The sequence below is a fragment of the Teleopsis dalmanni genome, chromosome 1, assembly GCF_002237135.1.
Source record: "Teleopsis dalmanni isolate 2A chromosome 1, ASM223713v2, whole genome shotgun sequence".
In the NCBI taxonomy this organism is placed as follows: domain Eukaryota; kingdom Metazoa; phylum Arthropoda; class Insecta; order Diptera; family Diopsidae; genus Teleopsis; species Teleopsis dalmanni.
This window is the reverse complement of record NC_051846.1, coordinates 79315299-79343165: the sequence shown is the minus strand read 5'-3', so window position 1 is coordinate 79343165 and position 27867 is coordinate 79315299. Positions and strand designations below refer to the sequence as shown.

Sequence of the window (27867 nt, the reverse complement as noted above, 5' to 3'; positions counted from 1 at the left end):
CGTAACGAATACAAATGATGTCAGTCTAAAGATCAGACGAAGAATCACCATTGCTAATAGGTGCTACTATGGGCTCAGTAGGCAATTGGGATGTAGAGCTCTCTCTCGACAAACGAAACTTACGCTCTATAGGTCGCTCATCCTCCCTGAGCTTCTGTATGGCGCAGAAGCATGGACGTTATCACAGAATGATGAAGCAGCACTGGGAGTGTTCGAGAGAAAAGTTCTTCGTAAGATCTTTGGTCCTCTACGAGTTGGCGACGACTACCGCATTAGAATGAACCACGAGCTGTACGAGCTTTATCACGACATTGACGTATAATTCAGCGCATTAACATCCAGCGGCTTCGCTGGCTTGGTCATGTCGTGAGAATGGATGAAGACGCTCCGGCGAAAAAGGTGTTTGAAGCAGTAGTTGGCGGAAGAAGACGTAGAGGTAGACCGTGTCTCTGGTGGAGTGATCAAGTTGAGGGAGCACTAACTGGACTTGATATACGAGACTGGAGAAGGCGCGCACGCAGCAGAGGCGCCTGGGGAGACATGCTGCGTCAGGCCGAAACTCGGTAACGGGTTGTTATGGCCACATAAGTAAGTATTCATCAAATTTTCATAGTTTTTTTATTATATTCTTCTACTGTTTGGATCACAATATCTTTCTTTTGCAATAAAAGTAAAACAATTTATAATTTCACTTTATAAATTTTTAAAATGTTTAAAATCAAAATTTTTGTTTACCGCTTAACAGCTGACTGTTTAACTGCTTAACAGCTACCTTAAAATTGCTTTTATTTCTTGTCCAAAACGCTCTAAAAACTAATTTTAGTCATTTTTATGTTAGCCGTGCGCGTGTTACTCATCATTTGTGTAATCAATATAAAAATTTAATATGCAGTTACAGATAGATATCCCAACAACTACAATTTCAAATCCTTATATCTCGCAAGTAAAAGTTTCAAAATAATTTATAAAGTTTTAATTTAGCTATATCATACTTATAATTATGAAATTACATTAACATAGTTTATACGGATTTTAATACTTAATGATCTATTGAATTATGTATACGATATTCAATCTAAATAAATTGAATGTCAGATTTTTTCTAATCATGTTCGAGAAATTTACCGACTTCAAAATGTTTGGAAAAGTATAAATTTCTACAAAAAAATACATATGTACATACAAGTTAACGTCCTAAATTAGTATAACGGCACTTTGCCATTATAAATAATTCTCGTATCTTTAGAATGCGTATCCAAATACTGCACATTAGAATATCTCAAAACGTCTACGTGTGTTTATTACAGTCAGGCCAAATGTCTATATTTCTTACAGCAAAAAAGTTGCAAAATTACCCAGAATGCTTACCTTTAAAACTGCAAGAATTTTGCAGAAACTATATCAAGTATCATTTAACATATATACTTTATCGATGATATGTTCAAATACTATTGAAATACTATTAATGTCGTCAGGCTATTGACGCCAAAGCAAAAGACGCTTACGAGGTGCTTTAAAACAAAAACAAGCTCAAAACCTATAGAATGGAAATAAGAAAGCTTCTAAATAATTGTTAAAAATTTTAGAAGCCATAAATAAAATAACACCTAAGTAAAAATTAATAAAATGAAATTTGAATTATTTTAAATAAAATATAAAACTGTAATTAATTAAAATTTTTTAGAATTTAAATACAATAAAGAAAATTTATATTTACATAGAAAAGCTCTAATAATAAAATGACTGAATTAGAATATATGTATGTTTCCAACATAACATATATTTCATACATATATGTATACGTTAGTGTGTAAACTACTAGATTTCATTCTTAAACATGTTTTATATATCTATTTCAACATAAGAATTGCCATTATAATATCCAAAACGTTTTTTTGGGATGTATTTTTTGGATATTTCAATAAGTATGTTCAACTTTCTGTTTACATTTAAAAGAGACGATTTTATTGGCCCACCGCAAAATTCTGCTGCCGTCATATCCTGAAAACGAACCTTTGATAGAAATAGTTCAATTATAATTGTATTCGATCCACTCATTATTTCCGTATCATGTAAATTTTTATCATTTTTTTCTTGTATAAAATTGAATGTCACGTAATTCTCAACAATTTCAAAAAGATCCGCTGCAGAAAGTATTTTACTTAGCTTTTTTAAGAGCACTGTAAATCCTGATGCACATAAATTGTGCATTGGTGAAGATAGCCTAAAGTCGTCATAATCCCATTTTAATTGGAGCGACTCAATCATTTTGTGATACTGTCGAAAGACCTGATATTTTAGTAACTCAACTAATTCCGATAATGTAATAGCACACTTTAATTTGTCCTTTATCTCCGTTTCACAAGCAGTACTTAAAGGACAAATCATATATTTGTCACTTAAATAAGCTAACTGTGCAAGGTCTTTCATTGAATTTTTACCTTGATAAACGCCGAAATATATAAAGGTGACAAAAAATTGAAATGCACGCGGAGATACATCATCTAGTGAAATTTCGTAATTTTTTTCCGATTCAAAATAATTCCCACTAAACATTGAACTGAACACATCTGAGCATTCTGCTAACACTTTCTTGTGGCATGATATGCGTTGTATTTCGTCTGTTGTCTTACCAACGATAAAGATACAATCCGTGGCTGAATTTTTTATAAAATCTAATCTTTCGAGTTCCCTAAAATTTAAAAAGAACTTCATATTATTATATTACATCTTTTTATGGAATAAATTTTCAAATTATATTATTGTTAACTTACGAAAGTTCATTCCATTTCTTTAAGTCGTTGCTAGACATTGTTTTTGCTGAAATATATTTCATTCCGATATACTTTCTAAAACCTACTCTGTGCGGTTCCCTGGCGCGACGTAGAATATTGTGAAGTACCAAATGATTGTCGAAAATCAGTCATCGTTTCAATGTTGAAAACGTATATTACTAAATCTCACTAACCAAAGAATATCTTACAAGAATAATGTTTCAAAATTCTTTAAAAAATAATGCTAAAAATACTCAGCATATTTTGATGAAACTATAAGTTATGGTAAATATTATAGCATTGACAGACGGGAGCTAAATTATCATTAAGGGGCTAAATTATAATTTATTTGCTCATTTAGCAGTTTTAAATGATCATTTATGGTCTTTAAATGACCGAATTTAACCCAATTTATTTGTCATTTAGGTTTTTAGAAATGGTAATGCTGCATATGCAAGTGAAACGAAATTAAAAATGGAACAAATTTCAAGCTATTTGGTTGTCAAAATATAAACAAAACATATTTGGAAACATTGGTAAATGTAAATACTAGATATATTTTTTTATATATCTTATTTTTAATGAAAGCAAGTTTCTTTAATTTTTCTTGCTTATCCATTTTGAATTTAAAATTCTTTCTTTCGCTTTTTCAATAACAAAAAACATATGATACAGCAACTTCTTAATGATAATTTATACCGTCTGTCAGGGTATTTTTAAAATGATCATTTAAGGCTGCTTAATGATAATTTAGTTCGCTCGTCTGTCAATGCTATAAATTTCTTTTTTGTTTTTAAAAAACAATTCAACTTTTGTGCATTGCTTTGACAGAAATATTGATTTCAAATGTAATATTTTTTTAAAATAATTGTTCAGTTTATACATAAAAAAAGGAATAACAATAACAAATTAATTGAATATAACAAACTTAGCTTAGATCATATACACATTATGATTTTTATTCAACTAAGAAATGAACTTTCATATATTTTCCTGTAAATTATTTGTTGCAATATTTATATATTAGGTCTGTTCCACGAGCTACACATAGTAACTTTGAGTAACACTGTGTATACACAAGTGCGTTCCACGAACAAATTTGTGAGTAAATGAGAGCATCTGAGAGAGCGTAACATCCCTGTCGAAATTTGAAAATGTTACACAGACTTTACTCATGCATTTTATATGAAGTAAAATTTGTGTTTATGTGTAAATCAGCTGTTATGGTTTGAATTCAAATTTTTGTATTGTTTGTTTGCGCGGCATTTGTGAATATTAAAAAATTCTGCATTTTTAATTGTAACAACTGTAATAAATAAATATTGAAATGGATAAAAACATAATAAATATTTTATTAAGTGATTTAAGTAACACAACACAACCAGAATATAGAATTGGTGTATTCGATATTACATAAAAAAAAAAGAAAACGTGTGTGTATAAAAAATTATATACAAGATGTTGTTTGCAAATATGACGACAAGGAATTCAAAGCTTATTTCCGCATTTCGCGGAGCTTTTTTAATTCTTTGGCTATAAAATTTCAAAATAGTACCGACTTTATTGCACTGCGAGTAAGTGAACTGAACATTTCTTCAGAAGCTCACGTTGCTGTTTTTTATGGTTTGCTGGTCACGAAGCATGTTGTTTTAGAGATTTATCAGATCGCTTTAATCTCTCTTTATCGTCAGTAAACCGAGTTATAAGAAGGATGATAACTTTCTTTAGCAACATGTGTCCGGATATAATTGCATGGCCTAGCACATCAAAAAAGGAAGAAGCAAGTACATTTTTCCGAAGCTTATGCAATTTTCCATAAGTTATAGGTAAGGATTTATATGCATATTAACGCTGCATATATATTAATACATGTTACTTTGCAGGTTGCCTAGATGGCACTCGTATAACTATTGATCCTCCTGGAGATCGTAAGGACGACTACATTGACAGAAAAGGAAATATTTCATTATGCTTGCAAGCCATCTGTGATGAAAACAGAAAATTTATTAGCATATTTGCCGGACATCCAGGCTTCTGTCATGACAGTTGGGTTTTACAAAACTCTCCTATTTATATGCGACTACCATCGAAGTGTGGAGGTAAGTTCTTTGGAAAAAGAAATGAGATTTATTAAAACCTCTTACGTTTACAGAATACTATCTACTGGCTGATTTCGCATACCCCTGTACACAACACATCATTACGCCATATAAAGACAACGGGCGTCTTACTCGTGCACTAAAGAATTTCAATAGAAAATTGGGGTCAGGTCAAATACTAATAGAAAATGCATTTGGTATTTTAAAACAACGTATTAGACAGCTGTACTACTGTAAATTTAAAGGAGTTGAAAAACCGTGTCACTTTATAAGAGCATGTTGCGTTTTGCACAATCTTGCAAATGAAAACGACTTAGAATTCACATTTTCAGAACAATCTGAGGAAGATAATGATGTCAACAACCACATCCCTTTTAGATTAAGTATCGTTAGAGATTCGATTTGGAATGAATTACAAACAGAAAATAATTTGGATTAAAGTGTTTATTTGTATATTGCTTATTTTTCATTAATTAATTTTATTAATATTGCAATAAAGAACTTAATTCTAATTAACATAACATCACATTTTATAAATATATACTTAATTCTATCTTAGCTTTAAAATTACATTATTTAAATAAATTTTTAATTCTAACTAAACATAAAGACTATAATATTAAAAGTAAATATGTTTTTAACATAATGTGTCCTAATAATAATAATATGTAATATATTAAAATAAGTTTAAAAATAAATAAATAAAATATATTAATTATTTTATTATTAATGTGTTTGTCTGTTATTTTCAAATTTCTATTTCTACTGTTTTGTTTTTCAAAAAACAGCCGTTTTCACCAGACTTTACACAAAGCTGTTCCATGAAAATTTGTGTAAAGAGCGTAATCTGGCACTTTATTTGTGTTACGCTCTCAGTTTGTACTTTACTTCTGTTTTACTCATGGTTTACTATGTGTAGCTCGTGGAACAGACCTATTATTGTAGTATATTCGATCATGGCAACACTGCATAAAGAAATAGAAAAAGAAGGAAAAAAATACAAAATGCGTTGTTGTCGTCGTTGTGCTAAACGGAGTAAGCGTGCCGTGGCGTAATCATTATTATTATTAATATTAAATTGTAAATTATTATATAACTTTAATTAATAAAGTATATGTTATTATATATAAGAATATAATAATTATATATATGCAATATATTATTTGTATGATGTGATAATATTTATAAAATAACGTATGCAAAAGTAGTAACAAATCATTGTATTACATCCATAAATAAGAGCAATTTGACATTAGTCGTAATTTTCTGTTTCAGAGTAGCAAAAAAATACTCGCAACTTACGAAAAAAAACAGGTGACGCAACAACGATGCTCTTAAAATCTTCAGAGTTAGATTTTACTCGCAAAAAAATTTTAGACTATAGTTTTAATTTTCTGGTATTTTTATTGACCAACTTTAGGCTTACAGAAAAAATTAACTCTTTAAAAATTATTAAGACTTGAGAATACTTACAAGGTATTTTCTTTAAATAAGACATTGTAGGATAGTGTAAAATTATTATCATAACAAGACCTCAAACAAAGAAGAAGATAAAATAAAGAAACTAAGAGTTAGTTGAAAAATTGTGTATAAATTTCTCTGGATTATTCGAATAATATTCAAAATTTTGTGTAATGACGTGAAAATATCACACGGCACAAAAACAAAAGGCCAATGCTACATAATGGCGCGTGAATATTTTCCCCACACTGTCTTGCTGTTTTGCCCACCTGGTCCCTACTCACCACGATATTTGCTAAGAGCATTTTCTGAAAAATTTCGTTGTCTGTTTTGATTTTTTGACATTAAAAATCCATTAAGAAAAAATGCGTTGCAATTAGGTGCACAAATAAGAAGAATAAGGTGGAATCTGTTTTCAATTACAAAAGTATTAAAAAAACGTAATTATTTCAAAAAAATATACGAATTATTTTTAATACAAATTTATTTATAAATGAAACGGAAGTGCGTAAGTAGATGTTTCAATTTCAAAAATATATATATTTTTCTAAAGGATTATCGAAGGTAAATTATTAATTAAAATTAATCTATTAATGTATATAATAAACTACCAATTAAGTTGTGCATGTTCTTTAGTACTTTGAAAGTAGTATAATAAAGTAATTAGAAGATTATTTTTACCATAATATAATATTATGAAAATGGAAAAATCCTGAAGCAAAATTTATAATTTTTATTTAATTTAATAGTTCCTTATTATTTTTAGATTCGTCTTCTATATACATAAAAGAAAGTCGTGTTAGTTACACCACTCATAACTCAAGAACGGCTGAACCGATTTTAATTATCTTTGATTTGTTGGAATCGTCTCCGCTCCGAATAGCAGAATACATTATAAAATATTGGAAAAATCCACTAATTTTAGCAAAAATAATAAATTTGTAAATGCTGTTTCAAACTGTTGACAGTTTGAGTGATATTGATTTCTTTTTAAATTTTTTTTTCAAATATTTCAAATTTCAAATATAATAAATTCAAATATAATAAGTAAATATTGTTATCAATATACCATCGAATCCACGTGACCTGTGGAACAAATATAAGGATAACATGTCAGAAGACATTTTACATAGAATTCGTGTCAGTTCAAGAAATCCCGATCTTGAGGTGAATAATGAAATGCATAATTAGGCTTTGCTCTTGACCGAAGGCATATGTTACCATACGTGCGGTGGGTTGTTAATCAGATTAGGAATGCCAGCTCCTGATCGTGGAATAAATAACGCATTTAATAGAGAATTGGAACGTGAACGTGAATATGATCGACATGAATTAGACCAATCAGTTCAAAATAATGTACCTCTATTGAATCCGCAACAGAAGGAAGTTTAACATTAATGAAAGCGATTGATGAAGAAAATGGTGGCTTTTTTTTCTGGACGCCCCCGGTGGGACTGGTAAAACATTCCTCATGTCATTAATTTTGGCCACTGTTCGTGCGAGATCCGACATGGCGGTAGCAGTTGCTTCTTCTGGAACAGCGGCTACATTGTTAGAAGGATGCCGTACGGCTCATTCAGCGTTAAAATTGCCGTTAAACCTTCAAACTACCGAGCAACCGATATGTAATATTGCGAAGCATTCTGGGACGAATGCACAATGGCGCACAAACGCGCATTAGAAGCACTTGACAGAACATTGAAAGATCTTCGCAATGACTCGAGATGTTTTGGAGGCGCAATGATTTTACTGTCTGGCGATTTTCGCCAAACACTCCCAGTCATTCCAAAATCGACTGCTGCCGACGAAATAAATGCTTGCCTTAAATCATCAAATCTTTGGCGCTATGTGAAGAAACTTCAGCTGGTAACAAACATGAGAGTTGCATTGGTAAACGATACATCTGCTGAAGAGTTCTCCAAGCAATTGCTGTTAATCGGTAATGGCCGTGTGGCTGTTGAAGAATCGAGCGGATTAATAGCATTTTCTTCAAATTTTTGCAATTTCGTCTCATCAAAAGACGAACTCATCAATGAAGTATTTCCGAACATCATTGATAATCATAAAAACAAAAAATGGTTGAGTGAGCGAGCAATTTTGGCAGCTAAGAACAAAGATGTGAATGACTTAAACTTTGTAATTCAAAATCAAATCGTTGGTACTCTGCATACATTCAAATCTATTGACTGTGTAACAAACGAAGAAGAAGCTACCAACTATCCAACTGAATTTTTGAACTCCTTGGATGTGCCTAGCTTACCACCGCACAATTTACAATTAAAGATTGGTTCGGTAGACATTATGCTTCGAAATCTAAACCAACCAAAACTATGCAATGGAACGCGTTTAGTTATAACAAAACTGATGGCCAATGTGATTCACGTAATGATACTCAAAGGAAAATTCAAAAGTGATGAAGTTCTCATTCCGAGGATTCCAATGATCTCAATCGATATGCCCTTTGAGTTTAAACGAATTCAATTTCTTATTCGGCTTGCATTCGCTATGACTATAAATAAATCACAAGGCCAATCCTTTAGTGTTTGTGTCTGAATCTAGAAAATGCATGTTTTTCACATGGTCAATTGTACGTGGCATGTTCACGTGTAGGCAAACCATCTGCTTTATTTGTTCTTGCGCATGATAAAAAAACAAAAAATATCGTATATCACAAGGTTCTTTATTGAAGAGAATCAATCGGAGTGCAACCCATAGGTTCTTGCTGACAGACCATTAAAATAATTAATTATATATCAATATCCTAATAAACTATTGAATACAATAAATTTTTTGTATTCATTTTATTACGTTAATAAATTTCTAAATTTAGTTTACCTATAATTTAATATAACATTTATTGACTGTTACGCGGTACGAAGTTCGCGTGGTCACCTAGTATTAAATATTTTTAAAATAGTAATATTGTTTTGTATATATTAAATTATTCTAAATTGTATTTACATAAAATTGTATATTTGTTAAATAAAATACGCGACTTTACGCGATGAAATTGATCCTTATTCTTTACAATGTTGTTTTTAACTAGTTAAGAATTTCTTGAATTTCATATACAAAAAACATTTTACCTTACTAAAAAGATTGCTTAAAACTACAAAAAATATGTAGTAGTAAACAGCGTGTACATTTTCACAATTTTCTATATCGAAAAAATTTGATGTACAAGCTAAAATTGTATTATAATACACCAAACGTTTTTGAATTTTAAAAAATTATATTAATATTTGTCGTTTTGAGGCAGAATATTAAAACAACATAACCTAAAATTTGATATATATGAACACATACTAACTTCTCTATTAGATGCTGACTTTTCCTATAAATATATTTTTTTGACAGCATATACATATATATATAAATATAGTTCGTATATGTGCAACCTGATAAAAAGAACTTTTATTTTAACAAATACGAAACAATTTTTTTACTTTATCAAAACACTTTCATGACTAATTATATATACATATTTACATATATCAGTACCCAGTAGAAAACGGATCGATCCGTCATCGAAGACGTCTTCAAGACATGGATACATACATGAAGACCGATCGATCCAAATGTATGACGGTCTTCGAAGACACTTTAATACAAATTAGCCAAATGTCTTCAATGAATTTTTGCGTACATGTCTCGAAGACCATGTCTTCCATAACGGACACATCCGACAGAAAATTGTGCGCTCTTAGTGCACAACTGTTTATTCACTACACTTCAAAATTATTGCGTCACTTTATTTATAAAACATAGCGTCATTTGAGGCAAAATTCAAATACGTCGCTATGAACACTAAAAAAGAGAGAGAAAGCAAAGAAAGAGTATTTACATTCATGTTTTGAGCAATTGTTTTGTAAATTTGCTTGAACATATGGACGAGGTATCAAAGACCGTCTTGAAGACAATGTCTTCGAAGACCACTTTTTCTACTGGGTAATTATTAGACCACTACAGATTTAAGTTTACATGTTCGTGTTTTATTTAACGCATTTAAAATTTATACATATATAAATTAAAGTAAAGCTGATATAAAAAATCATGCCTATATTTACTTATTATAATCGTATTAATGTATACAATGGATTTTCCAAGAACATTAATTTATACTATTTCTTCTAATTAGAAGAAATGGCTACATGCACGGTTGCCACTTATGGTACTTTAGTACCAAAATTGGTACTTTTTTTTTTTCGTACTCACTTTCAAAAAATGGTGCATTTTTGACGACCCAACTTTATTGTGGATATTTCCAATTAATTTTTTTTATAAATGCAACTTTGCACTATTTTATATTTTGTTCATTTATAACACTATGAAAAACACAGAACGAGAAAACAAAAAGGACAGAAATGGTACCTTTTTAAACCAATTTTGGTACAGAAAAAAATTTTCAAGTGGCAACCGTGGCTACATGCTAATATGGAACTACAAATGTAGTAAACATTTAGGTTTTAAACCACACCGTTATTAATATTTGACAATTCTGGAATGGTGAGAGATTTTTCCTCTCAGTTTCTTTTTCTTTATCTTTCTTTTTAATTTCTCAGTTTCTTTTTAATTTTTACGTGAATTAATCAAAACAAGCGGTTGTCATTCGAACTGCACCCTTAAAATAATGAAACATGAATAGTTGGCAGCACTAACAATATTTTTCAAGAACTTTGTCGGGTGTGTCGGGTGAAATTTGCTTGCACTACAAATAAAAATATATTTTAATTTTTTGCATTAACAAATCAAATATGTGTAATACCAATTTCTCTTACTTTATCTAATTTAAAAAATAAATAAAAATAATGTCTTTCAATTACACGAACCTTGGGAACATATGTGAGTTTGCATAACGAGCGAAATGTGTATTCTTAATAGTTGTAATCCAAATATTTGATAGCGGATTAAATAATTTTAATAGATTTGAAATATACATTGAAAGATACTATATAATTTAATACTATTTTATAAATTTAATTAAAAATAATAAGAAAAATTGACGCCATGTTTATTTGTTATTTGCTTTTGATTGCACTTTATCATTCTTCACATTCATTTCTTTTCTTATTCTTATTATGTTATATTCGTAACAAAGTGAAAGTGCTAAACACTTGTTAACTTTGTTTACAATTTTTATTTGAAAAACATTTCCGGCAATGTTTTGTGAGCAAAAAAAAATGCATTGAAAACATTTAATTAAAATTTTTTACAGTATAAAATTATAATCTAAATATAATTTAAATTAAGCTAATAATTAAATAATTGTTCGTTCTTTACAGTGCCTTTGTATAATGCATTAGCTAGTAACGCAAATTCCATTGCCGGTCATTCAAATTTTGCTAATCCTCTAAATGCTGCCATCACTACAACGGCTGTGGGTCCAATAGCAAATGCAACTTCTACAACAACATTAAATATTAAACATAAACCTCCTGATAACTCACAAAAAGTAAATACCTCGACAGTATCAAAAATGAAACCTAATCAAGGTGCTGCTCCAATGGATTTGGAAAATGACTCTGAAGTAGAAATAGTATCGAATAATATAGTAAAACCAACTAATGTAAAAGTGTCAAAACATGGAGATGAAGTGAACAAAATTCCTATGAATATGCATGATCCCAATTTGTACTTAAATAGTCTAATGTCTACTGGTTTAAACGCTTCTGGTTATATGTTTTTCCCCACTGCTGCTGGTATAGGGCCTAACACAACAGCTGCTGCCACAAACTCAATGCTTATGGATACGACCACTATGATGGCAGCAGCTATGCAACAAATGCAACAAGCTTATCCAGCAGGATATGGAATAACGGAAAATAACTTAGAAGCGGCGCAATTAGGAAATAGTTCAGGTTTTATTTTTACTCTTATAGTCAACTTCAGTAAAGAGAAACAGTAACACAACAACAAAAGACTTTGTAAAATCCGTTTTACAATTTTTTGTAGTATGTAATTTGTGTTCAATGGTCTTTCTTGCTGAAATGGATTATAAAATTACAAAACACATTTTTTTAATTACTACCAATTTATCTTAATAGACACGTACAATGTCACATCAACCACTTCAATGAAAGAAGTAATTAAAACTAAAAGTTGTATACTATTTCCACCAAATCCAAATGCTCCACCACCAACAATTCGTGAACGACCACTGGGTTGTCGCACTGTTTTTGTAGGTGGTCTACCGGAAAATATAACAGAAGAGATTATACGTGAAATATTTGAATCTTGTGGTGAGATTACTACACTTCGTATGTCGAAAAAGAATTTTTGCCACATACGCTATCGTCATGAATCAGCAATTGATCGTGCCATCTATTTGTCTGGTTACCGTGTGCGCATATCTAATGTAAGCGAGCCAGCAAACTTTGGCCGCTTGCATGTTGATTATGCTCAAGCACGTGATGATCAATATGATTATGAATGCAAGCAACGTCAAGTGCAACGTGAACAAAGACACCGTGAACTTATGTCGCATGATCGTTTGCGTTCGCAATCACCTCCACCAATACCACATTATTCAGATCATGAGTCTACATTAGTTGCGGAAAATCTGCGTAATAATGAAACGTTTTTAAAGGCTGTGCAGACAATAACTGTATGGTTGGAACGTGGTGATTGCAGTAAAAGAAATGCTAATGTTTTTTACTCTATGATACAAAGTACACATGCGCACGTACGTCGTCTGCACGCAGATAAACAACAATTAGAAGATGATTTACGTAAGGCTCGAGAATGCTACAGAAAGCAAATGCTTACCATGTCAACGCAATGTAAGTACTTAGATTTTGTTTACTAGTTAGTTATAGTTTACGTTCCCAAATTAAATACTCATTGTTACTATTTTATTTTTATTATCAAAAATTAAATACTGTTCCGATTTAAAATAGAATTGATAGAACTGAGTAGGCCTGTTATTACAACTGCGGTTACTTTTAAGTTATGCAAAAACTATTGTAGATCTTTAAAAAAGATTTTAGTGTAAAACTAAAAAATTACCTATTTATTTTTATTTATTTGTATTCACTACAAACCTGAAAAGTATTCCTCACTTTTAAAGTCGGTTTTGTTTTTTCAGAACTTTAACTTTTATTTCGATCCTTATTTTTAGTATATTTCTATACGTATTTCGGTAAATTCGCTTTTGCCTTCATCAGGGGAATTCCTAATATTCCTCATGCACCAATTAAATTAATGCTTACACTGATATGACGTGAAATGTGTCTTATTCAATATTTTTAATAAATATAAATATATATTAAATATAAAATAACACTTGATACCTTTACACCACTACTATTGTATCTATTTGTTGATAGTTTAAGCTAATTGTTTCTTATTCTATAATTTAATTATAAACTTAATGAAAGGCTTAACTATTATATTTATAAGGACTTAATACATCTACTTAATACAACTAAAATACATAGTTTACTTTTAAATTGTGTCATATGTGGTGTTTACCAAAGGGGAAATTCTTGTAAACTAACTTTATTTTATTTTTTATATTAGTTTTCACATTACTATAATTCAGAAATTCTAAACAAATATATACTGTATGTATATATTTCATTTAATATGTTACTGATATTAAATTTTCAAGTGATGATAATACACTTTGTGTTTTTAACAATCAATAGCTATTTCAAAAATAACTATATGATATAAAACTATAACCATACTAATTATTAAAACACCACATTTTGGAAGCAATATAATTCTTTATTTACTTAAAATCAGCAAAATTAATAGTAAACGTTTGAGCTAGTACTGATGTTAATATATTTTGTTTAAGCAATTAGAAAACCTTTTATGTAATTTCAAAATATAATTTTATGTATAATTCAAAGATTATGTTCTTATAAAATTTATAAATTTTCAAATCTTTAAATTTAATATTTAACAAAAATAGATCAAGAAATAAGGTATGATTTTACAATAGTTTCAATTTCGTTATATCACAAATAAATAATTAACTAAAATAATTTAGTTTATTTGAGCTATTTAAGACAGAGAAACTATTTTTAAATAAAAGTCAATAGTAAACAAATAAAAATATTATATTATAGTTAATTCAAACTTATTGCTACCACATATTTATCATTAATGGTCTTTGGAAATATTTGTAGTTTAATAAAACGTATTTACTATTTATGTATTTCTATTATAAATTAGAATTTATTTAAAAAATAAATTTATTTCATCCGTTTATCAACTTTTATCCACAAAAAGCTAATGTGCCAAGTTTTATTCGATAAATTTAAAAACCAAGAGTAAAGACTTCACTAAACAAATTCTTGCTGTGCTGTTTCAAAATATATATGTCTTATATAATCTTTTATATCTCTGTTATAAAGTGTTTACGTTCTTTAATATCCCTCACTGATAAAGTGTTTAGTTATTGAGTTTATATCGAGTTTTTTGAAATCTTAAAAACTTTATTCCAATTAAATATAAAATTGCTAGAGACTAGCACAATATTAGTTTCCTATTGAGGTAATTCATTCTCTTTCTGAAATTAATATATATTAATATACAAAATAATATTTAATATAAATAACAAAATTATTGGTATAATATGTATATATATAAGTTAACACCCGCGTATTCCCGAATCCGGCCCTGCGCTTAAATTCATTAACGGAGTAATCATGCAATATTATTTCATCACCTGATTGCTGCCAAATGGGACATCAACTTGTTTGTCTGGAAACGTCCCGTTTGGTTTCGGTAGCTCTCAACTCAACAAAAGTCTACTCTTTCACTTTTACTTGGGGTACTGATCGAGACACACGTTGATAACTAAAAAAGTCATATTTATTTAATCAAAATAAATAACATGTGGTAAACTATAAAATATATTAGGAACTTATATGTATATACATACATACATTTGGGATACTTATATCCCACTTTCCTTGGGATTTGAGTTATAGAAGTTCTACTGTCCTCGTATATAAAAATTTAATTGTTTAGGTTAGTATCAAATGTACTTTTTAACCATTAAATCTGCATTATATTTCTACTACGTGATCTATATATATATATATAGGAACGGAACATAGACTATAGCATTTTAATTTAGGTTTTAAAAGATCCTAAAGTTCTTACTTTTAAACTTTTTGTTGAATTCAATTGATAGCTTTATGAATGCCGGCGAAGTGGTAGACGTATATATGATATACATATATATAAAAGTCCTTCGCGCATTCTAATTTATTCTTTGAATTTTAGTCTGTTCATATAGTTCTTATATATATAAGAATAAAGTTCTTATTCTTTAAAAAATCTGTTAAGTATAATTTACCTCTAACAATCAAAATTTACACGGAACTACAAAAGAGCTGCAGAGTTTTTTATCATATATATATATATGAAGTTTACGAATAAATGAATTCTTATTACTATAACTATAAATCATAATTAATAGAAATATAATTTAAAACAAAAATAATATATATATCCTGTTTTATGGATGTAAGAAATTAATAAATTTCCTTAAAATAGAAAAAAACTAATGTAAAGAAGCATGAGGAGTACAAAAATTAATACTTTATGTTTACGTAGATTCAAGAATATCAAATTATCTATCTGTTCTTTAAAGATTTTGAAGAGTTCTTTATAGTCAAAAATTAATTTTTAATATAAGCTAATTTTCTTTTGAGAGAAATTATTAATATTATCTTTTCTAATATAATTAACATTTCATATTAGATAGTAGCTATTAATCCCCCCTCTTCTCTTACTAATATTTAAGTGATTATCAAATATTTTTTAAACTATTTTGAATGCGGAACAGTGCATATATAATAAAATAAAGTTGTAGTTACATGTGTAGTTAATCGTCTTATAAATACTAATTAAATATATGTACTATATATACAATTACATTTAAGAACAACATTTTCAAGTTTTAATTTTTACAAAAAAAAAAAAAACGGGTATTACGTATTGCTTAATTAATTAAAAGTTAACAGCAAAATAAAAACTATTCCGTTTTATTACAAACCTTAAAAGCTCAAAAGATTGAAAATAAATGCAATATATCTTGTTAAACAAGTTCTTATTATAAAGCATCTCAAAAAATTGCTCTGTCCAAACATGAAAGGTAATTGCTTACTCACATATGTATAAAAAAATTTAGATAAATCAAATATGTAAGTGACAATGGGTCTCGTAATTTCTTTCAAGCAAGGTTTGTAATTTTTAAAACTGAGAGCAAATACATCTTAATAAGACACTGAAACAATTATTTTCTATTTAACGAAAATACAGACAAGACACCTGCAACTGGAGATGTGAGATACAATATAAATAAACACGAAGAATTCGTACTATTGTGGGTTTGTAAAAATACATTTACTAGGCCTTATTTTAATGGTGGTAAAAATAGTGAAAGTAGGGATTTTTTAAACGTAGTTTTATTCTTTTTATTTATTTCTAATTTTTATCGCTTATCATTTATTTCAAGTTAACTAACAAATCAAAAAAAAAAAAAAAGAATAACTGTATACATACATATATGTATAAAAATATATAATGAGGAGTATATAAAGTAATTAATAATTAGTAAAACTCAAAACACAACAAACAAACTGCCCTCTCCCCCTATTATTATTACTATTATTATTATTATTGCATATTCAGTCACTCAGATTGAAAAAGTGTTCAATGCTGCTAGTCACAAGAAGGTTTGGGACCATTTCACCAAAGCCCAAAGAAAAAACATCGACCAGTGGAAGAAGTTTGCGACGGTACGTATTAAAAAAAAACAATTGTTCCTTTCATATAAATGTTATTATAACAATTTTTATTTTGTTCATCTTTGTGATGCTGTCCATTTGCACATTATATTAACATTTACTAATGTAAGTTATTATTTTTTATCTTCGTTTATATTTGTTAACTGTTTCTTATTCACTCACAGTCCCTGTTACATTTTTTTTATTTCTCAACATTGCACATTTTAGAGTCCTCGTCCTCGTCCACATCCATATCTCTTCGTTTTTATTTATTCATTTATTTTTTGTTTGCATGCTGATAATGTACAATATATTGCATCCTTGAAGTTTTTTTTGTTAATGACTAATAAAATAATTATATACTGAAATGATATTTGACAAAAAAAAATTAAATAAAGAAAACACATAACTACACTTAAAAAGTTAATAAAAATTTTTTTTTTTTGATTTAAATACTTTTATCTAATTTAGCGTATTAATTTTAAAACCAAAATTTATAAAAATTAATATTTTATATGCAAGTATCAATAACAGTTGAGATTTATTTTTGCTGTTATATGTATATAGGATCTTTTTTCAAGAGGTGTATAACTTAATAATTAATATAAAATAAAAATAATATGAACAAACGTGCTAAATATATTTTATTTGATATATTATTCTATGGCTTTAATAACTAAAAATGATTTCACTCGTTTGATTTTAATGGAAACGTCTTATAGAAAGTACAGGTTAGAGCTGTAATTTTCATACAACTTTTCCAAATATCAATTTTTGCTTGTAAGGCTGCAATCTGTATTAACTTCTTTGAATTATTTATTAATATCAAGTGCTTGGTATGAGATCGAATAGCGCATCTCATAAAAGATGTCCTCAATTTTTGCTTGTAAGGCTGCAATCTGTATTAACTTCTTTAAATTATTTATTAATATTAAGTGCTTGGTATGAGAACGAATAGGGCATCTCATTAAAGATGTCCTCAATTTTTGCTTGTAAGGCTGCAATCTGTATTAACTTCTTTAAATTATTTATTAATATCAAGTGCTTGGTATAAAAATGCTGTACCGGTATTAATACCGAAAATAGCAATGAGAACTTGCCACAGTACTAATTTAGGCATCGTACACGTACTTCAATAAATTCATAATTCACTTATAATATAATATGTGGGAATGTTTGTTGAAACTAACAGCCGACCGGATCATTTTCATCTATTTTTAGAAAAATTCGTCGTTATACACGACCCTGCTCTGAACATAATTAACGATGAAATTACGATTTCTTTATTTTTGAAAAAGTAAAGTCCAATAATGCCACTATTGTCTAAACACCTCCAAATGGCAGCTTTTTCCCTTTCAAATTCACCAAACACTCAACAAAACCTTGTTTGGTGGCAATCCAGGCTTTGAAATCGTTTGTGAAGGGTCAGCGGCATTCCACTTATATCGTTTACGTTGGATATTCTCCTAAAGTGGTACCATTTCCCTGCGTTTCAGCAATGTTTCACTAAATGTAATTTGATTAATCAAATCTTTGGGTTAATTCAGGTAAAACCCAGACATCGAGCTTCTTTGTGTAGTCTACTCTTTTTTGAATTTAAAGACTCTGCTATCTCCTGACATCTTACATATCGGCCTTGCTCCATCAGCTGCAAAATTTCAATCGTCTTTTTCAATGACTGACCGACCAGAGCCAGGTGCATCTCTGACATCGAAATTTCCTGAATGGAATCGAACTGATTTGTTCACCTGGGTACGACGATCACTGTCAAAATTCTCACCCTAAACCGTACATAATTTTTGGCATATATTTGCAGCGATTTTACATTTTTTAAAGTGCTCTTTTGGCACAATCGAAGTAGTGTTACAAGATATATGAATAGCAACATCATCTAGTGACAAAAAACCGTAGCTACTTTTTATATCACCACCTAATATTAAGTAATCATTCAATATTCCATTAAATATCCTCATCAGAGATATATTTCTGGTGAGGATATTTGTTTGTTCACACTAAGCCAATTTAATTCCAATTATTGAACAGATTAGACAACTACATAAGGCAGCAATGACTGTACTAGCCCAATTGTCGTATGTAGCTCTGTCTACTCTTAATGTATACCTAAGCTACAGTCCTGCAACTCATGGTGCCTCCTATTTGTTCAAATATCCCACTGTTTCTAATTCTGTTTTGTCAATTCCAAACAAAGTTTCTAAGCGTATGATGGGTTCAAATTAAATTAAATTTTTTTTTTCTGTCCAAATGTTTCTTGATCAATTTGCCACATTATTTTATTTTATCACTTATATCACTTAGATGTTTCCGGAGTTTGCCTTTAAACTCTCTTACAGTTTTCTGGTGCAAGAAGGTGAGATGAAACCTTTTACGTTTTTACTGAGAAATGTTTGTTTTTCTTTTTTGTACTCATATTATAGCAAAATTATTGCACAAACAGAATTACATTATATTACAAACTGCTTTACTTGCCCCTCAATTTTTACATTTTTCAATCAAAATTCTGATTAAAGCTGCTCTGTTAGCAAATGTGAACGCATACTTTTGTCTCCTTCCACAACAAACTTTAAAATTTGTAGTGTGAATTTGCTGTTCATTTTGTACGTTGGAAGCATATTGTTTTCTTGTTTTATTTTTTATTTCATATTTTTTATATATCAACAATCAGTCTAACTTGCAAAGATACTGCAAATAACGCGTTTAACACAATACATAAAAGAACGATGATATTTCCAGACCACGGTCTTAATTCGACAGGGTTTTTATCATGTTTCCATGTAGTAATAAAACTATACTGTCCAATTTTGGTTGGAGATAATAGGTCTGTTCCACGCGTTACACGTAGTAACTTTGGGTAACACTGTGTATACACAAATGCGTTCCACTAGCAAATTTCGAGTTAATGAGAACATCTGAGAAAGCGTAACATCCCTGTCGAAATTTGAAAATGCTACACAGACTTTACTCGTACATTTTATTTCAAGTAAAATTTGTCTGATGTTTGAATCAGCTGTTTTGGTTTGAATTTAAATTTTTGTATTGTTTACTGCGCGGCACTGGTGTTCTCATCAGTCACTACACAAAGCTGTTTCATGAAAAACTGTGTAAAGAGCGTAATTTGGCACTTTATTTGTGTTACGCTCCCAGTTTGTACTTTACTTGTGTTTTACTTGGGTTTTACTACGAGTAGCTCGCGGAACAGACCTAGTATATGCCTTTTCAACCCGACTTATTAAAAGCCACATATACGTTTAAAACATATATAAAATTCTACAATTAATCCTTAAGACTATTTTATACCCTTAATAATACTCTGCTTTTAATTAAAATTTATTAAATTCATTTACCCATTAAATTAAAAATATTCATCAGCATTTTTATTTTTAATCATATAATCAAATTTTTAATAAATAGCTGCTTTTTATTTCATAATATAAATCTGGTATTTTATATAAAAAAAATGGGTGGTTACTCCATTAACTTACATTTTTATATATTCATTATAAAATTTCAAAATTAAACAAAATTTTAAAACATTTTAAGGTAAGTAATTTAGCTGAAAACATGAAAATTTATAATTTTAGGATATTTTTACAAAATTTAATAAATTTATAAACATTTTTATTTATGCAAAAACCACTTAAGAAATTATTTAATAAGTGTTACATTAAATTAATAAGCGCCCTTGAATTGCATCATATAACTTTCCGTCTTTATGCACTTGAATTGAATAGGAGCTGCGGTCGATTCAAATCGAAGACGATGAAATGGAAATGTCCGACGATGAGCGGGATAATCAATCGGGACACACCAAGAGAACGCGCTATGACAGTGAGGGTCTTAAGGTGAGTTAACTTATTTTTAACAAATTTTTAGCTCACTCTAAAAATTTCTTACCTTTTAGGACGAAAATGATTCTTTACGTTGTCAATTGGAAGCAATACGCAATGAAATGTCCTTAGAGAGAACAGATATAAAGTACGATAGTGACTTCCGTGAAAAGCAGATTAAAGTGCTGCAGGAAACTATTAGAAATATGCAAACGCAGTTATTGCAAACGAAATTGCGTGAACAGAAGGACTTGAAGACAATTGAACACTTGGAACGGAAGCTAAAACAAGCGGCTGTTAAGCAATTATTGTTAAAAACTAAAATACGTGAAACTGAAGTAAAATCTAAAGACAAAGATAAGGAAAAAGACATGGGAACTCCTTCAATCTCGGATACTAGTGAGATTTTATGTGACGAACATGAGCTGCCAGACTGTGATGAAGTTGATGATTTTGTAGAAATTGAAACAAGTTTAATTGAAAAACCAAAAGAACCCAATTATGAAGCAAACATAATCGATATAGATTTATGTAAAAGCGATGAAGATATACGTATTGTGGAGGACCAAGGTGATGTAGTAGAAATCCATGAAATAGATGACGATGATAAACAAAATCAAATTAGTGAAAGTAGAAATTCTATAACCAAAAAGGATTTAAACGTAAAACAAAATTCAAATTCTGAAGATAAAATAACTTCAGAGACATGTAAAAAGGTGGATACAACAAATGAAGTAGCCAAACTGAATGTCGTAAGATTTATAATTATTTGAAATACTTTTAAAAATTATTTAAACATGTTATGTTATTTCTATGTAGTGTACAGCACTTGAACTTACTGAAGCAAAAATAATAGCTCTAACTACCGCTTATTTGGTGGTACAACCCTTCGGTATGAAGAGTGACGCAATTTGCGCATACGTTGTTAAAATGATGAAATCCACTCCATTGGAAACAAAACTGCTCAATAATATTCTGCAGAAATATAATAATCTTTTTAAAGCAGACGAAATAACAGCAGATAGCAGCTTAAATATACATTGGAGATTTTGTGGGTTTTTGGAAGCGGATCAAAATTGAAGTGTACATTTAAGAATGCCATTTAATAATATCCCATTAAGTTTATACATGACAAATTTATATGTTATAAAATGATGTGAAAAGCTTATATAAAATACTCATCCTCAGAATTCTTTTTAAAATAAGCTGGAAAGTATAGAATAATGTATTATAGATTTTACTAAAATTGAAATTTTAAATTAAGTGAAATAATTGTAATAGTTAAACAAAAATAAATATTTTTATTATGAATTACAAATTACAAAAATTTATAGAATTATTTCATAAATATTTAACATTTAAATTTAGTTAATATCTTTTAATATATGTTTTAATCTATTATTTGACCAAAAATAGCTGTATAATTAAAATAAAAAATGAGTTACAAAAGACAAAATCTCAAATAACTTTTATTATTTTAGAAACTTTAAATATATATTAGAAATAAAAATTAGTTATTAACAAAATAAGTTTGTCGTTCATTAATATTTCTTTTAAAAATTACGTTACTGGATGAATGTTTAATATAATTAAATTTGTAAGATTCAAAATTTGAAGAATTCCAAAAGGCCGATTCTAAGATAAATTTCACATATACTGTGTATGAGTCCATTGTTACCCTAAGGGTTTTGAGTTAAGATGGCATGATTTATTAATTATGTTTGTAGGCATTAGCACAATTGCCAATATTAGTTCCAGATATATCTCTTATTCGGATAGTTTTCTCAGTCTAATATCTTAATGTTTTCAAAGTCTGACTCATGTTGTTACTGTGTGCAATTAATAACGGAGCGCTCGGTACTACCAACTGGCGTCAGAAAGCAACTAATCGTGCGGTCAAGGACGTCTCACGTCTGTAATGGCTACCTAAGTAATAACGATTGCTGTTGTTGTTTTCATACCATTTTTATTTTTTATATTATTACTAAACTACTTGACAGGTATTTCTGTTCCATTCATTAATGCTTGGGTTTTACCAAAACAACAGTAGTATGGTAGCAAACTACTGACTGACTCCAAATTTCAAAATTCCATAGTCCAACTGTTCATTTCACTATTATTCACATAAATTATATTTTTGAAGTTAATATAAATCTTGTTGTCAACAACAATTCCTAATAATAGGTGCTAATACAACAGACCATAACATTATTTTCAATGAAAAATGTTTTATCTATGTTTTCATATATCTTATTAAGTATGTTATTTTATATTTGCGATGTTTTAATGATATCTTAACAGCATAGTGGCAATTAAGTAACTTCCATTATGATTGTCCTTAAAAATTCCTCAAATCCTTTTGCTCTGGAAATGCTATCATGTATTGTGACAAAGTATTTAATAAATAGAAGGATTTGTAATGTAATTCGCAAATAATATGTGGCCCATTACGGATCTTACTAGTAGACGAAATTCGCCATACATATGTTAGTACAGGTTTTCCTTAGAAAATTCTATTTTTATTTCTTGATTTGAACAAATACCTATATTTTAAAAAGATTTTAAAAATATTGTACATAATATGTTCCCATTACAAAAAAACAAACAAAACGTTTTTTACCTGATTTATTGTCAACATATGAGAACTAAACGATATAAGTTTTATCCATCTACGCCCTCTTAACAATATAAGTTATATCCATATTCGTTAAAAGGTTAAACCTGATAACATTTCAATGTTGAAGTAAAGTATTTTTTGTATTTCCTTATAAATGGAAGAATGTGGGAAAGTGATTTTTTCATTAAAGAAAGCAAAAATATACTTGAAGGTTATGTACTATTAATTGAGACTTGTGTAGACTTAAAAAAGTCTACACAACAAAAACTTTCAGTCATCACTAACTCAGGAACTACTTATCCAAAAAGTATTACGTGTATCACGTGCTCGTGTACTAGTTATACGAGTATTTTATTCTAAATGCCATAAATTACATTTAAAAATTTATATGTAACATAAATTGTGAATACTAAAAGTGATGTTAAATTACTTGCCAAAATCTTTCTTTTGCTTTTCTATACATATACAACCAATCAGAGTTCATATATACGAATTTTTCATCTGCAGAATTCAACAAGTGTAGCAAGCATCAAATTAAATGCATCAAAATTAATTCTTAAAAATTACTCAAATATGGTATAGATCAGGGCTGTCCAAAGCACGGCTCACGGGCCTCATGCGACCCGCGGCTAATCTTTGTGTGACCCGCGACATGTTTCTAATCTACCACAATTAGATAAATTTTTCTTTGTTATATTTTGGTAACTACATTATTTTATTTTAATGATATCCCAAATAAATTAATTAAAATGTTTTAAATTATTTATTACACTTCATGTTAATTTATTTAATTGGTAAAGACTTTGGTATATATTGCTTTGTGCAAATCGTTCAAAAAACTCATATGGCAACAACTAATATTAATAATGTTGATATTGACAGAATTATAAAAGATAAATGAATGAAGAATTATTAAAACTAAATTTAACATTATCACCGTATTTTTATTTTTCTCCGGCAAATTTCTTTAATCTATTCAGTGATTTGAATTAGCCCGCGATCTTATCTGGTCTGAACAGTCCTGATGTAGACTATAGTACAATACTGTCATTTCTAAAGATTTGCACGCAACCCTCTTATATTTCTTAATTGGTTTCATTAATTTAAAAATGTGGAATATATAAATAATAACATGGATTTCTTTAAAAATCGCACCCATCAATCAAATATTATATAGGTATTAGCATACATTTCATAAATTCATTTGAGTACCAATTTAATGAAAGATATATTCGTAATTACGATATTAATATACAAATATACTCGACATTAATGTCAAGCTCTTTTGTTATTTCAAAAATGCATTTTGTATGCTACATTAGGGTGCCATTAAGGTATATGGGCAATTTTTTTTTCGTAAAATCGGTTGACGGCACCCCCCAGATCGGTTCATTTTACTAAAAAAATAATCTGTGTGAAATTTTAGTTCAATTGGATAAGTGGAAATGGTGCCCCAAGAGCCTCAAAGATTGGAAAATAACGATTTTTTCCATAAAATTCATCTTTGATTGCTTATATCTCCGACATATTTAATTTTACATAAAAACTGTCTTCCTAAAAGTTATAGATCTATTAAAAATAAACAATTCACTAATACAAAGTTTTTCTGTATTTCTAATAGTTATTGAATAAAACAAAAAATAAATTGAAGTCACAAATACTAATTCTAGGTTTGTCCGACATAATTTTTATTATTTTAGTTAAAGTTGCTGGAGCAAAGTATCCTTATTACAACTTAATTGTTAACAATTTTAATATGTACTGTTTTCGATTCCCCTTTTTTGTTAAAATTGAATTATAGTCCAGCATTAGTTTCACTCCTCGCTATGTCGTATCATTTACTACTTTCAAGCTTAAAAGCTTTCAAAATGGCTTTAAAGCCATTTTGTGGGGCATATTTTCAAGAAGCCATCGCACAACTTGAAACGATTAAAAATGTTTTTAGTATTTTTGTATACAAACTGTTCAATTCCCTTTTCGACGATTTCAGTTATTTTTGCGGGATCTATTGATACTCTCCTGACTTCCTTGTCATCACTATCTATATTCAAATTTGAAACCATATTTTTCTTTGTCTCAGGTGATATATTTAAATCCAAAAAAGCAAAATGAACAAGCTTTGAGCTTAAATACCAAATATAATTTTTTGATATTGACTGAGAATAGAAAGAAGATTAAAATCTTGAAAATGAGCTTTGACTGATGACAAAGTATTAAACCATACTTCAACATATACTTTAGTAATAAATATACATATACCACAAAAAGCATTTTCTTCTTCTGTAGATATTTTGAACTCTTTCCTTAATAAAAATATTTTTAATACATGCATGGCTTTCGCCATCCATCTTGCATGATGTATAGTTCCAGGAGGTCGAAACTTTATTATACAGTTCGGCTTTTCTCCTAAAAACATTAATGCAAGTTCCAGACGTTCCCTATAATCATCTCTTGGTTGGTTATCCTTACGAATCTTATAAAAGAAACGAATATTTAAAGAAGACATCTTGGTAACACTTTTTAATGTAATCACTTTGAATTAATCAATACGATAAAATATTATAAAATTCACTTCGCATTCCAATGAATACAGAAACTCACTTATGTATATAACTATACAAGTATTGGACTTATTTTGTAGCAAATTTAGTAGACATTTCATTCATTGAACTCATTATTCAATAACTATTAGAAATACAGAAAAACTTTGTATTAGTGAATTGTTTATTTTTAATAGAACTATAACTTTTAGGAAGACAGTTTTTATGTAAAATTAAATATGTCGGAGATATAAGCAATCAAAGATGAATTTTATGGAAAAAATCGTTATTTTCCAATCTTTGGGGCACCATTTCCACTTATCCAATTGAACTAAAATTTTACACAGATTATTTTTTTAGTAAAATGAACCGATCTGGGGGGTGCCGCGGGCAATTTTCCGACTTTCGAAAATTAATGGCACCCTAATGCTACATTCTTTATTTTCAGAGAACATTTTTGGTATATTTCTTATTTACCAGTAGTTTATCGTTCGTTATATTAGGTATTCTTTAAGCTCAGAGTCTACTGTGCTTTAAAAATAATCAATACAATTATTTATTGTATTATATAGGCCGTGTCCGAGTTCGAGTAAATTGATGGTAAATTGAAGGAAATAGTAAAGTATGTCGGTATGGCAGCAAATGTTGGTATTTACTAGAATTTCGAGTAGAGTAAATTAGATAAAAATTAGGTAAATTAAGTGTTACCATTGTGAAAATTTTATAAAATTTTTAAAGAGGTTTTTTTCGAAAAGTAGGGAAATACAACAACAAAAATTTTAGTTCTTATACTATTTTAATTAATTGAATTTTTGGCTGACCATACAGCTGATTCGAATATTGCCAAATACCCATCATCAGTGGTCTTAGAAATAATTCTTGTATTTAATTATTCGTAAATAATTATTTTTGAGACTGCAAGTACCAGGACTCGAACTCGGGTCCTGCCAAATGTGAAGCTCAGAATAAGCGTACCTTAACCAATTGATCCAAAATTTTTAATAAATAAATAAATAAATTTGAAAACTTTTTACAGAAAAATAATAAGTGCAATGTATAAATAAATACATATTTATATAAGTGCAATGCAAAAAATGTCTAGGAAATTTCAATTTACTTTACCTCAATTAACTCGAACTCGCACACGGCCCTTCAATTAACTCTACTGTGCTTTAAACATAATTAATACAAATTTTTATTGTACTTTGGATGTGTGCGAGTTAGGCTAAGTTGTGTTCTATATGAGGGAAATTCTTAGTTGTGCCGATGATGTAGTGATGTGTCTATAAGTGTTGATAAATGGCTAAATATGTGCAGTGCAAAAAATCCCAAGAAAAGTCGCATTTGGTTTAGCATCAACTTAGCTTAACTCGCACACGTCCTTTATACAATTAACTCTTGTTAAGCCGAGAGTCTACTATGTTTTAAAAAAAATTAATACAATTATATATTATTACGTATAAGAAAAATGTAAATTAATTATTGTTAATAATTACAATATTATGGCCGTGTGCGAGTCCGAGTAAATTGAGGTAAAGTAAATTTAAATTTCCTAGGCATTTTTTGCACTGCACTACGTAAATATTTATTAATTTATTGCACTTATTATTTTTCTGTTAAAAGTTTTTAAATTTATTTATTAAATATCCTATAAAATTTTCACACTGGCTACACGTAATTTACTTAATTTTTATCTAATTTACTCTACTCGAAATTCTGGTAAATACCAACATCGCTGCCATACCGACATATTTTACTATTTCCCTTAAATTAAAATAATTTT

General features: G+C 29.0%; 4 protein-coding genes across 4 annotated transcripts; 3 read left to right on the top strand and 1 right to left on the bottom strand.

Annotated features, from left to right (window-relative positions):
- Positions 1-1739: 1739 nt before the first annotated feature.
- Positions 1740-3050, bottom strand: LOC119668537 (BTB/POZ domain-containing protein 6-B-like). Its single transcript, XM_038078076.1, has 2 exons — positions 2775-3050; positions 1740-2692 (listed from the first exon to the last, which is right to left on the bottom strand). The coding sequence occupies exons 1-2, from the start codon at positions 2834-2836 to the stop codon at positions 1843-1845; spliced, it is 912 nt and encodes a 303-aa protein (XP_037934004.1). The 5' UTR covers positions 2837-3050; the 3' UTR covers positions 1740-1842.
- A 1757-nt stretch (positions 3051-4807) lies between these two features.
- LOC119685677 lies at positions 4808-5312 on the top strand. The gene is made up of 2 exons (XM_038100034.1): positions 4808-4873; positions 4927-5312. The coding sequence occupies exons 1-2, from the start codon at positions 4849-4851 to the stop codon at positions 5310-5312; spliced, it is 411 nt and encodes a 136-aa protein (XP_037955962.1). The 5' UTR covers positions 4808-4848.
- Positions 5313-7993: 2681 nt separating this feature from the next.
- Positions 7994-8887, top strand: LOC119685668. Its single transcript, XM_038100024.1, has one exon. The coding sequence runs from the start codon at positions 7994-7996 to the stop codon at positions 8885-8887; it is 894 nt and encodes a 297-aa protein (XP_037955952.1).
- Positions 8888-10941: 2054 nt separating this feature from the next.
- Positions 10942-22164, top strand: LOC119667922 (ecto-NOX disulfide-thiol exchanger 2). The gene is made up of 7 exons (XM_038077274.1): positions 10942-11176; positions 11617-12192; positions 12379-13113; positions 16988-17094; positions 20832-20942; positions 21002-21679; positions 21747-22164. Exons 1-7 carry the CDS (start codon positions 11143-11145, stop codon positions 22005-22007), a joined length of 2502 nt encoding a protein of 833 aa, XP_037933202.1. The 5' UTR covers positions 10942-11142; the 3' UTR covers positions 22008-22164.
- Positions 22165-27867: the final 5703 nt, after the last annotated feature.